The sequence below is a fragment of the Trachypithecus francoisi genome, unplaced genomic scaffold, assembly GCF_009764315.1.
Source record: "Trachypithecus francoisi isolate TF-2019V2 unplaced genomic scaffold, Tfra_2.0 Lachesis_group2, whole genome shotgun sequence".
In the NCBI taxonomy this organism is placed as follows: Eukaryota; Metazoa; Chordata; class Mammalia; order Primates; family Cercopithecidae; genus Trachypithecus; species Trachypithecus francoisi.
The window spans coordinates 173,201,976-173,214,713 of record NW_022681465.1 but is presented as its reverse complement, the minus strand read 5'-3'; the positions used below and the strand labels follow the sequence as shown (position 1 = coordinate 173,214,713).

At 36.3% G+C, this 12,738-nt stretch overlaps 1 protein-coding gene across 5 annotated transcripts in view; it reads left to right on the top strand.

Moving 5' to 3' along the window:
- The window catches only part of DMXL1 (Dmx like 1), a 178,854-nt gene that overhangs the window by 118,564 nt on the left and 47,552 nt on the right, over nucleotides 1–12,738 (top strand). For all 5 annotated transcript variants that reach the window (XR_004430118.1, XM_033181474.1, XM_033181471.1 and 2 more), the window contains 4 exons: nucleotides 1,355–1,533; nucleotides 6,140–6,282; nucleotides 8,688–8,773; nucleotides 10,071–10,272. Coding sequence is in view for 4 of the 5 variants with exons in the window: in XM_033181474.1 (XP_033037365.1) it covers nucleotides 1,355–1,533; nucleotides 6,140–6,282; nucleotides 8,688–8,773; nucleotides 10,071–10,272 (610 nt within the window). In the remaining variant the exon portion in view is untranslated. The remainder of the gene's footprint in view (nucleotides 1–1,354; nucleotides 1,534–6,139; nucleotides 6,283–8,687; nucleotides 8,774–10,070; nucleotides 10,273–12,738) is intronic.

Genomic DNA, 12,738 nt, shown 5'->3' with positions numbered 1-12,738 from the left:
GTGGGTATCCCTTGAGTCCAGGGATTAAATCCAGCCTAGGCAACATAGGGAGACCTCCATCTCTTAAAAAAGACAAAATAGTAATGTTAAAGCCAAATTATAAATTGATAAATTTACTTTAAAACTTAGCGTTAAGTTTTTGAAAGGTAAAAAAATACCTCTATAGTTCTCACTTTTCGCTTGATGAGAAGTTGGTAAACTACTGTTTAAGTTTTAGAATGTGTGTTATTGTATGCAGCAGTAATACTGGAAACTTGATTGTTGGCTATCAAATGTTAGTAAGAACAAAGAAAAAAATTTACACGTTTAAACAGTTCCTTTTAAAATCATTTTAAAGATTAAGTAATCTTTTTATGCCACTTTTTAGTAGTCTCCTAGAATACTAATATTTTATTCATCTTTCCCTTTTTCTGAAATAACCAAATTACTATATTAAACTCAGCTTGACTATAGCTTGTTATAATGCATGTGCATGCTGTGTCTGCAAGCTGAGACGCTTCAAACAATAAAACCAAACTGTATTACAGCACAAGTATTTTCTTTCCTTTGGAAGGTAAGTAAAATCTCATTGGAACCATTAAAGGAGAATATTGGTGTGCCTTAATGTGGAATTGTTTGCCTGTGTATTAGATCATGCCTTTGCAAAATCCTTGATTGTCTACTGGTGATTTGCATTTTGTAACTCAAGGTTGATTAAAGATTTGTATAACTTTTTTAATGCTAATGTCTTTAGTATTCTGAGGTAATATACTAAAAAAATACTGCCTATTGTAGAGTGTTCACAAAATAAAAGAAGTTTGCATTATTTTCTTCTTTATTATTCCATTGACTAGAAAATTCTATCTCTGAGCCTTTTCCAAAAGTTTGAATCAGTTTAAGTAGTTATGGTGCCTGAATTTTGTTTATATTTTCTAATGAAAAATGTAGTTTTAGATATAAGGCCACATGATTACCGAATAATCTCAGAAGGGAGTTGTTGCTTTTAATTAACACTGATATCCCATGATAATCTTTAAAAAAAGCAAAGTAGAAGGACGTTGGAAATTTCCTATCGTGTTCATAGTTACATTGTGGACTGATTTATGGGTGGATATTACATCCTTTTATCTTTCACATACAACAGATAAGTCAGCATTTAGAGAGTGAGAGACAAACTGAGGAAAAAGCAGAGGTTGCTAGACAAAAATGTCTGTCTTCCTCTATTTATTTTCTTACCTGCTGTGTACTTTCATAATCTTAATCTTATTTTTTTGTGCGTGCTTATTTGTAGTTAACCTTAGATCGTATATAAACACAGGTGAAATAAATGCAATGAAAATAGTACTTCAGTAACGTTTTATTTTCTTTTTATTAGTTTCTTCACTAGTTGAAGAAGGAGAAAAACAGAACAAACGTTTTAGATCATCAAAAATGTCTTGCGGAGAATCTGCCCCACTGACCCCTTCCTCAGCACCAGTAAGCCAAGAATCACTGGCAGTTAAAGAAAAGTTCATCCCACCTGAGCTCAGTATCTGGGACTATTTCATAGCTAAGGTAATTAAAATGCTATCTAGATCAATATTTTCATAGTCAAATAGAAATGAGAATATCAGAAATAAGTATAATTTTTGGTGCTTCCAAATGTTTTCCCACTTTGGTTTAGAAAATTTTCGTTAGTATCAGGCTACATTCCAAAAATATATACCCTAGAATATTTTGACCATATTTCATAGAGTTTTTAAGGCAGTTTTTTGGTAAATTATGATGTTTGCATTTTAAACAATAACTTTTGCATTTTATTATATTTTTATAAGATAAAAGATAATTTGCTTAACACTCTCATGTTAATGTACTTGATGGTGATTAAGAAATCAAAGTGCTGGCCGGGCGCGGTGGCTCAAGCCTGTAATCCCAGCACTTTGGGAGGCCGAGACGGGCGGATCACGAGGTCAGGAGATCGAGACCATCCTGGCTAACACAGTGAAACCCCGTCTCTACTAAAAAAAATACAAAAAAACTAGCCGGGCGAGGTGGGGGGCGCCTGTAGTCCCAGCTACTCGGGAGGCTGAGGCAGGAGAATGGCGGGAACCCGGGAGGCGGAGCTTGCAGTGAGCTGAGATCCGGCCACTGCACTCCAGTCCGGGCGACAGAGCGAGACTCCGCCTCAAAAAAAAAAAAAAAAAGAAATCAAAGTGCTCTGGTCATCTATCATCCATATACTTTTTTTTTTATACTACAGCAGTCTTTCATTATCCTGAAATGCATAAATTTCAATTACCAGTGTTTAGTTAAGTAACGTTATTCCGTCAACAACATGGTTCAAATTCGTTACCACAGTATGTTAAATATGAGTAAACTTCCCTGCTAGCACTTCGTTCTAGAAATCACTATGTAAATATGCACTTTTTGATCAGTGACCAATCATACCAGTTCTTTTAAAGTCTTTCAGTGATTGATTATGTAGCACCTGTTACTCAGTTCATACACAGCAAAGCATGCAGTTGTTCTGTTTCATCTCCTGTGATAAACCCATATGATAGAGTACAAAATTGGATTTAATCAGAAGAGGGAAGTGGCCACCTAAGATGAAAGTGCATCCATAAAAAAAGTGATAGTACTGAGAGTGACATTCAAGTTGAACATAAGTGAAGTTAGAGAACAAATAGCCAACTGTGGGTATGTTGACAATGCTGCCATTTGAAAGACTCTAGAGGTACAGCCAGAGGAATTTAGTGAAGGTGAACTTATAAATGTAGAAAGTAGTTGTGATAAAATGATGAAGATGTTCAGAGATAGTGACCTTGCCAAAAAACTTTACACTGAAGGGATTCACAGCATTGAAAATGCAAAGAACAGTGTGTTGGAAGCTGATAAAATCTTAGAAGTGTGACAGTTTGTTTAAGGCACAGAAGAAATGCTTGCTTCATATCCTAAGTTACAGAGATAAAAGGTAATCGTTACTCAAGCTACTCTTGATAAGTTTTTTACAAAGAAATAAAACATGTTATTTCTTTGTATTCCTAATATTTTAATTACAGTATGTTAAAATTAGTTTATTTTAAAAATTTTTTCTATTCATTTATAACTGATGGTGAGAGTTTCTAGTGTTTTGACAAATGTTTTTAAAGGTCACAAAACATTTGTAATTTTTCCCATTGATTATTACTGCTCTGTATAGTTTCTGCATGCATGGTCGTTTTTATAGTCACGCAATATTGTGCGAAACAAGGACTGCCTATATCAGTATCTTTCACTTTTTGTGTCATCAGCCACATCCCTCACATTCTCAATTTCCAGACGTTCTCCTGCACAAATTGACATCTAATTCTAACTGTTCTCTAGTGACAAAAGTCTCCCAGGCCTACTAAGCTATGGCTTTTATTTTTCTCATATCATACATGCTTAAGGGTAATGAAGGGAGTTTGTGTCTCCCTGTTCCTCACTGCCCTTTTTTGAGTGATTTATTTATTCATATATTCAACAAATATTTATTAAGCACTTCATTTATCTAGGAATATCTTTATTTCACTTCTATATTTTGAAGGAGAGTTTCGCTGGATATAGGATTGTTGGTTAGCAAGGCCTTCTTTAGCTGTCTTGTTTCTGAATCTTTTTGTTAAATGTCTAGGGTCTGCCCTTACACCCAGTCAATATCACAACTTCAAAGTAGTTGAGATGTTACCTTCCCTAATTGTTTGCTCCTGAGATCTCTGTTACTTTTGATAATGCCTATGGGCCTAGAATTTTAAAGACAATCCCCTCTGGCAGGGCATCAGAACTCTAGTCTTTACAGCCTGCCCTGCTGACGCTGGTGGAACACCTACACCACAGATATTGGGGTAGAATGGGAACAGCTCCTGACAAGTTCTCACTGTTTTACCCAGATCAAATCCCATAGATTTTTTTAAATAAATACTTCTCTATGTGTTATATGCATGGGTCAACCATTGATTGTTTTGTACAGCTTTGTTCAATTTTATTGTTGCTTTTTGGAGAAAGGACTTACCAAGCTGTTTACTTAGCTGTTTCAGAAGTCCCACTCTCCCTGCTATGTTTCTTTGTTGGTCTTCCAAGGTTTTACAACCTTTTTTTCAAATTTCTCGCATCTCCCCTTCCATCCTATCCTCACTCTTAATTGATGACCTCACCTTGTAAGTCACTGAGAAAGACAGAATCAGACAAAACTTTTTCATCATCCCAATTTAAAGTTACAGATCAATTACATTTGTTCCTGGCTTATTCCCTCCTGTTATAATGGAGGAAGAGTCTTTCTATCAAAGACCATTTTCTCGAGTGCTACTCTGAATCGCATTCTTTCTTTTCTTCTCTACTCTCCCCTATGTTTTCAGTTCTCTTTCTCTCTGTTGAATCCTTCACATCAAGACGGAAATGTGCTTTAGTATCTCCCATCCCAAACCCCTGCTTTGACCCTGAAATTTTTTCCAGCTGCTATCCCATTTTTCCCATTCACATTCAGCTTTTCAAAACTATAGACACATGTGCTTTCTACTGCCTTATTTCCCTTTCATACTTACTTAGCATATAACTTTCTGACCCAGTTACACCCATTAAAACTGCTGTTGTTGAGATTCAGATGATACCCATGTCAAGTATAGTGGAAACTTTTTAATTATTTTCTTATCTGTCTTCTTAGCATCATTCAACATTCTTCACTACTCCTGCCTTGAAATGCTTTTCTCTCCTTTTCTCTTGATGCCAGTCTCTTGTAGCTTTTTTTCTTAAACTTACTATTTATTCCTTCATAATCTTCTTTCTTCATCCTTCCTCTTCTATTTATTTGACCCATGAATGTTGGTCTTCTTCGTGATTTGGACATTTTATATCGATTTTCCCCAAAACCTTCCCTCTCATACCCAGTCTTTCCATTTTATGAAATCTTATATTCATCCTTATAGTTGCTCAAGCCAAAAACCCGGGAATCATTTGTTTTTTCCCCACCTTCTCTTGCTCTCCAAATCTATCAGCAGATCTGTTGGTGCTTTCTCCAAAATATGTCTTGAATCTACTATTTCTCTCCAGCTTCATTACTAACCACCTATATCCAAGCTGCCAACTCCTGTTTTAGTTAGTGATGTCTCCAATTCTACTCTTGCCATTTAGCTTTTCTCTCATAAAAGAGTGATCGTAATGATATACTTAGCATACAAATCTCAGAAGCTGTCTTCTACCTACAACTTATTGGTGGCATTCCCTTACATTCCTTTACCATGGCCTATGAGACCCCATCTGAGCTGTCATTTGCTATTCTCTCCAATCTTTCTCCCAACATTTATCTTTCTGCTTAACAGACTCGATCAAAATACTATTTTCAAACCAAACTCTCTCCCAAACTCTTTCTGCATTCTTTTTCCCCTGTCTAAAATACTTTTCTTCCCTCTTGTTGTATGGTTTGTTCCTTCCTGTCCTTTAGTTCTCATACTTTTCTTTTTTCTTTTTTTTTTTTTTTGAGACAAAGTTTGGCTCTGTCGCCCAGGCTGGAGTGCAGTGGTGCGAGCTCGGCTCACTGCAACCTCCGCCTCCCAGTTCACACCATTCTCCTGCCTCAGCCTCTCAAGTAGCTGGGACTACAGGTGCCCGCCACCACACCCAGCTAATTTTTTGTATTTTTAGTAGAAACGGGGTTTCACCGTGTTCACCAGGATGGTCTCAATCTCCTGAACTTGTGATCCACCCGCCTCGGCCTCCCAAAGTGCTGGGATTACAGGCGTGAGCCACCGCGCCTGGCCTCTCATACTTTTCAAAGAGGACTTCCATGATCTCCTTATCTCAATTCTCCTTATTCTCCATTTCTTTTCTTTGTAGCACGTAATACAAGTTGTATTTAGTTTTCTGTTATTTGCCTATTTTTTCCACTAACATATAAAACGTAAATGAGGGTAGTGATTGTATCTGTCTTAAAAATTCTTAAATCAGGTAGAATTCTTGCTGCAGAGTGGATACTTAATAAATTTTTGTTGAATGGATGAATAAATAATGGAATTGTATCAAGTGATGTCAAAGGCATAGGATGGTAAGATAATACTTACCTCTCTTATAATGAAGTATCTGCAAATGAGATGAATTATTACTGTTAGACTATATGTTTGAATGTATTAAATTAGGTATTTGGCTGATAAATTTCATGATTCCTTTATTTTAGCCTTTTCTGCCCCCTTCTCAAAGTAGAGCTGAATATGATTCAGAGGAGAGTCTGGGAAGTGATGATGATGATGATGATGATGATGATGATGTTTTAGCATCAGATTTCCATCTCCAGGAGCATTCTAATTCAAATTCATATAGGTATGGAATATTTTATTTTAAATTTCTTTTTAAAAATCATGGTTTACATAAATAATATTTTTGAAAAAATACATGTGAGGTGAAATTAATAGCTTGTTGACTTTATAACACATTATAACCCAGATTTCTTTAGTTGAAATTGTTAAATTCCTTTCCTTAACAATAATTTCTATGTTGACTTTATAACACATTATAACTCAGATTTCTTTAGTTGAAATTGTTAAATTCCTTTCCTTAACAATAATTTCTCACATATCTTCGTTTGTCCATTAATGGACTATCCGTAATTTGCATCATTCCTCACAAATCTTGCTCCAAGATTATACCTTGCATTTTGGGCTCTAACATAAACAAGTTCTACTGTTTTAGTCTAGAAAATATAAAGTATTTTCAGTAGAACACTAGTACTGTAAGATATCAATAGGCACTATCTTCAGAAAGTACTCTGTAAATGTTCTAAATGCTCACCTCTAGCTTTAGTACTGCGTTATTCTTACATTCATGAACGATGGAATATTATCTTGTCTCTGTTGATATGTTTACATCTAAAACATATATATGTTTTACTAAAACATGGTATGTTAATGGTGTGATAAAAAAATGTAAATTTTCCAAAAGAAATAAATATATGAGGACATTGAAGTCATTCTTTATTTAAAAGTTACTATGAGATTTTTTACTTCCTGGTTTATTGAGGGTTTTTTTCCCCCGCTGAATGAATTTTACTTTTTCAGTATATAAATCATTTAAAAGTCAAACTGCACAACTCAACAACAGAAAGACAAATAATTTAAAAAATGAACAAAGGGCTGGGCATGATGGCCTATACTTGTAATCCCTGCACTTTGGGAGGCCAAGGTGGTCAGATCACTTGAAGCCCGGAGTTCAAGATCAGCCCAGACAACATGGCAAAACCCCATCTGTATTTCTAAAAAAAAAAAAATGTTAATGAACAAAGGACTTGAATAGACATTTCTCCAAAGATGATGTGAAAATGGCCAATAAACATATGAAAAGATGCTCAATATCATTAATCGTTAGAGAAATGCAGATCAGTTTCCCAATGAGACAACATCTCATATGCGTTAGGATGGCTACAAAAAAAAAGCGTAACAGTGCTGGCAAGGAGGAGGAGAAATTGGAATCTTTGTGCACTTTTGGTGAGAATGTAAAATGGTGCAGCAACTGTGAAAAACAGTAAAAACAACTGTGAAAAACTGGTTCCTTAAAAAATTAAAAATAAAATTAACATATGATCCAGCCTTTCCACTATGTATATATACCTGAAAATATTGAAAACAGGGACTGAAACAGGTATTTGTACTTCCCATGTTCTTAGCAGCATTAGTTACAGTAACCGAGGGGAAGAAACAAGCAAGTGTGTTTTAACAGATGTATTACTAAACAAAATGTGCTATGTACATTCAGTGGAGTATTATTCAGCCCTAATTAGGAAGGAAATTCTGACACATGCTACAACGTGGATATAATGCTAAGTGACATAAATCAGTCACAGAAAGGGTTATAGTATGTGATTTCACTTATATGAGGTACCTAGAATCGTGAAATACATAAAGACTAAAAATAAAATAGTGGTTTTCAAGGGCTGGTGGTGGGGGGAGAATGGGGAATGAATTTTCAGTTTCAGTTTTGCAAGAAGAAAAGAATTCTGGAGTTGGATAGTGATGGTGATTGCACAGCAATGTGAATGTACTTAATGCCCCTGAACTATAAACTTAAAAATGGCCAAAATGGTAAATTTTATGTTTTTGTATTTTACCACTGTTAAAAAATAACTAAAAATTCAATCTTTTAAGAAATAAATATGTTCCACTTGAAATAAAAGAGAAGCTGACTTTTTTTTAAATCAAACTATATAAAAATGTGACATCACAAGTTTTACTTAAGCTTCTATTTACTCTATCCAATTTCTTCTGCACATCCTCTACAGCAAATCACTTTTATTAGCTTCTGGTTTATCCTTCTGTTTGCAAATAAGCAAAAGCATCTGTCCAAACTTATTCCCCCTGATTTCTTGCAGAGGGTAGCATACTACATATAGTATTCTGCTACCTGCTTTTTATTTGTTACTACATACGAAAGCTTACTCCATATTAACATTTAGAGATCCTTCTTCATTCCTTCTTATGGTTACCCTAATATTCCTTAGGTCAAAAATAGTTATTCAGCGAGTACTCTCGTCATGGATAATTTTGGTTATTTCTGCACTTCTGCTATTGTAGATAATGCTGACACGACTAACTGGATGTGTATATTATTTTGTTTTCGTAGAGGGGTATATTCGGGTTGATTCCTAATAGTGGAATTTGTTGAATCAAAGGGTAGTATACTCTTCTAAATTCCTATAGAAATTTTTAACAGATCCGTTGTTGCTTTATTTTTAGTTGGTCCTTGATGCGGCTGGCAATGGTGCAATTGGTGCTCAACAATTTGAAGACTTTTTATCCCTTTGCAGGTCATGATCTTGCAGGTAATAAATAGCTCCACTTGAACTCATGGTACCATTGCTTTTGACTTACTACTTGTTTTTTTGTTTGTTTGTTTGTTTGTTTTTCTGGAGTGGGGGAAAAGTTTAGTGACATCCTGTTATAGAAGTTAGATTTCTTTTAACTAAACCAGCCATCTGTAAATGTATCTGTCATACTGTTAGGTGCTTGAGGAGGGCAACATCCAAGAAATCAAGGGCACTGAACGTGATAGGATTGACTATATTGAGATTCTATTTATACTGTAGCCAAGTGTTAAGGGATTTTACAATGGAGAGAAAACTAAGCAAATGCAAAAGCTAGCAATTATTAACTTCAAAGGAGGAAAAGATTGTACAGGAAAGAAAGGGGCATGATAACATACTAAGTGATTCTGCTATGAACTATAGTTCTGTATATATGATACAGTAAACACAAAAATACCAATTTAACCAAATATTTTTACGAGACTCTATCATAATGATGACAGAGGAGTTTATTCTCATTATGCCATAGTAGTAAGTCAGTAGATCATTTCTGAAATTGAAAAATTAAGTATTAAGCATGTTATTTAGATATAGAGAGGTAAGTAGAAGGAATCACTAAAAGTTGAAAGTGAGATCAGGACTCCAGAGTACGGATGGGCAGAATTGCAAAGTGCTGAGTTCCATGGCAAGTATTATTTAATTTTAACTTGATGTTTTGTTTTCATTTTCTATAGCTCTTAAATAAGAGTTATATGCCATACAGAAATTAGTCCGATACAAATTAAAGCAGGGGTGTCCAATCTTTTGGCTTCTCTGGGCCACAGAGGAAGAATAATTGCCTTGGGCCACACATGAAATACATTCATACTAACAACAGATGATGAGCTTAAAAGAAAAATCACAAATTTCATAATGTTTTAAGAAAGTTTGCGGATTTGTGTTGGGCTTCATTCAAAGCTGTCTGGGCCGCATGCAGCCTGTGGGCCATGGGTTGGACAAGTTTGATTTAAAGCAATTAATTTTCCCCACATACATATTTTCAAAATCTTCAGATACATTTTTCTTGTAATATTAAAGTCAGAAGCAGTAATGTTGAAATACTCACACAGATTTACGGCATACCTTCTGTAATCCTCTGGGTTTCTTTGCCCATCTCACCTTGCACATCTTCCCTGCCAAAGTGTATGTTAATATTTAATCTCAGTCTTTTTTTTTTTCCTGCATCCGTTCTCCCCGCTCTCATTTCAGTCTTCCTTAAAATTGAATATGGCATTTTACTGCATAAGATTAATATGAGTCATTGTTGCCATTTTAGAGCTTCCAGTTAGTTCACCTCTTTGTCATGCGGTTCTAAAAACTCTTCAATGTTGGGAACAAGTTCTTCTCCGACGACTTGAAATCCATGGTGGGCCACCTCAAAATTATATCGCAAGTCATACCTCTGAAGAGAGTTTGTCTGCAGGTCCTGCAATTCTTCGCCACAAAGCTTTACTGGAACCTACAAACACTCCTTTCAAGTAGGTTTTCTTATGAATATTGTTTGGGTTTTTTTGTTTGTTTGTTTTTTGAGATGACACCTCACTCTGTCATCCAGGCTGGAGTGCAATGGCACAATCTTAGCTCACTGCAGCCTCTGCCTCCTGGGTTCAAGCGATTATCCTGCTTCAGTCTCCCGAATAGCTGGGATTACAGGAGCCCGCCACCATGCCTGGTTAATTTTTGTATTTTTAGTGGAAATGGGGTTTTACCATGTTGGCCAGGCTGGTCTCAAACTCCCGACCTCAGGTGATGCACCCGCCTTGGCCTCCCAAAGTGCTGGGATTACAGGCGTGAGCCACCACACCCACCCTGAATACTGTTTTTAAGATAGGAGTTTTACTTTTTGGGCTGCACATTCTTGTCATAACTACTCAACCCTGCCAATGTAGAGTAAAAGCCACCATAGACAACATGTACAGAAATATATTCAGTTGTTGTCCAATAAACGTTATTTCTTAAAATGGTAGGTAGGCTAGATTTGGACTGTGAGCCATAGTTTATTGATGCCTGCTCTAGAGCAGTGCTAGAGCAGGTTACAGAAAATAGCTGGTTACAGAAGTGTTAAGAGGAAAGTTTATATAAGCAACAGTCAACAGATTCAGCACAATTCCTGTCAAATTACCAACATCGTTCTTAACAGCATTAGGAAAAAACTATTCTAAATTTCACATAGAACCAATAGAGAGCTGGACTAGCCAAAGCAATCCTAAGCAAAAAGAGCAAGGCATCACATTACCTGACTTCAAACTATACTACAAAGCAGCAGTAACCAAAACAGCATGGTACTGGTACAAAAATAGACAAATAGACCAGTGGAACAAAATAGAGAACTCAGAAATAAACTCATGAGGATTTGTTCTACAGATTATTTCATCACTCAGGTGGTACTAAGCCTGGTACCCAGTAGTTATTTTTCCTTTTTTGGAGACAAAGTCTTGCTCTGTTAACCAGGCTGGAGTGCATTGGCATGATAACAGTTCACTGCAGCCTTCACTTCCTGGGCACAAATGATCCTCCTGTGTCAGCCTCCTGAGTAGCTGGGATCACAGGCATGCAACACCATGCCCAACTAATTTTTTGTATTTTTTGTAGAGACGGGGTTTCACCTTGTTACTCAGACTGGTCTCAAACTCCTGTGCTCAAGCAGCCCACCTGCCACAGCCCCCCAGAGTGCTGGGATTTCAGCTGTGAGCCACCATGCCTGGCCCCCAATAGTTATTTTTTCTGATCCTCTTTCTCCTCCCCCCTCCCCCCTCAAGTAGACCCCACTGTCTGTTGTTCCCTTCTTTGTGTTCACGAGTTCTCAACATTTAGCTCCCACTTTTAAGTGAGAACATACAGTATTTGGTTTTCTGTTCTTGTGCTAGTTTACTAAGGATAGTAACCTCCAGCTCCATCCATGTTCTTGCAAAAGATACTATCTCATTCTTTTTTATGGCTGCATAGTATTTCTTGTATCTGTACCACATTTCCTTAACCAGTCTGTCACTGATGAGCATTTAGGTTCGTTCTATGTCTTTGCTATTGTGAATAATGCTGCAGCAAACACTTGTGTGCATGTGTCTTTTATGGTAGAATGATTTATATTACCCTAGGTATATACCCAGTAATGGGATTGCTGGGTCAAATGATAGTTGCATTTTTAGCTCTTTGAGGAATCGCCATACTGCTTTCCACAGTGGTTGAAGTAATTTACACTGCCACTGACAGTGCATAAGTGTTCCCTTTTCTCTGCAACCTTCCCAGCATCTGTTATTTTTTATAAATAATCTGTTATTTTTTAATGATAGCCATTCTGACTGGTGTGAGATGGTATCTCATTGTGCTTTTGATTTGCTTTCTCAAATGATCAGTGATATTGAGCTTTTTTCTTATGCTCATTGGCATGTACGTCTTCTTTTGCAAAGTGTCTGTTCTTGTCCTTTGCCCATTTTTTAATGGTGTTGTTTGCTTTTCTTTTGTACATCAGTTGAAGTTCGTTATAGATGCTGGATGTTAGACCTTTGTCAGGTACATAGTTTGAAAATATTTTCTGCCATTCTTTAGGTTGTCTGTTTACTCTGTTGATAGTTTCTTTTGTTGTGCAGAAGCTCTTAAGTTTAATTAGATCCTATTTGTCAATTTTTACTTTTGTTGCAATTCCTTTTGGTGTCCTTGTCATAAAATCTTTGCCTGTTCCTATGTCCAGGGTGGTAGTGCCTAGGTTGTCTGCCAAAACTTTTATAACTTTTGGTTTAACATGTAAGTCTTTAATCCATCTTGGGTTGATTTTTGTGTATGTTGCAAGGAAGGGGTTCAGTTTCAATCTTCTGCATTTGGCTAGCCGGTTATCCCAGCACCATTTATAGAATAGGCAGTCTTTTCTTAATTGCTTGTTTTTGTCAGCTTTGTTGAAGATCAGATGGCCAGAGGTGTGTCACCTTATTTCCCAGTTCTCTATTCTG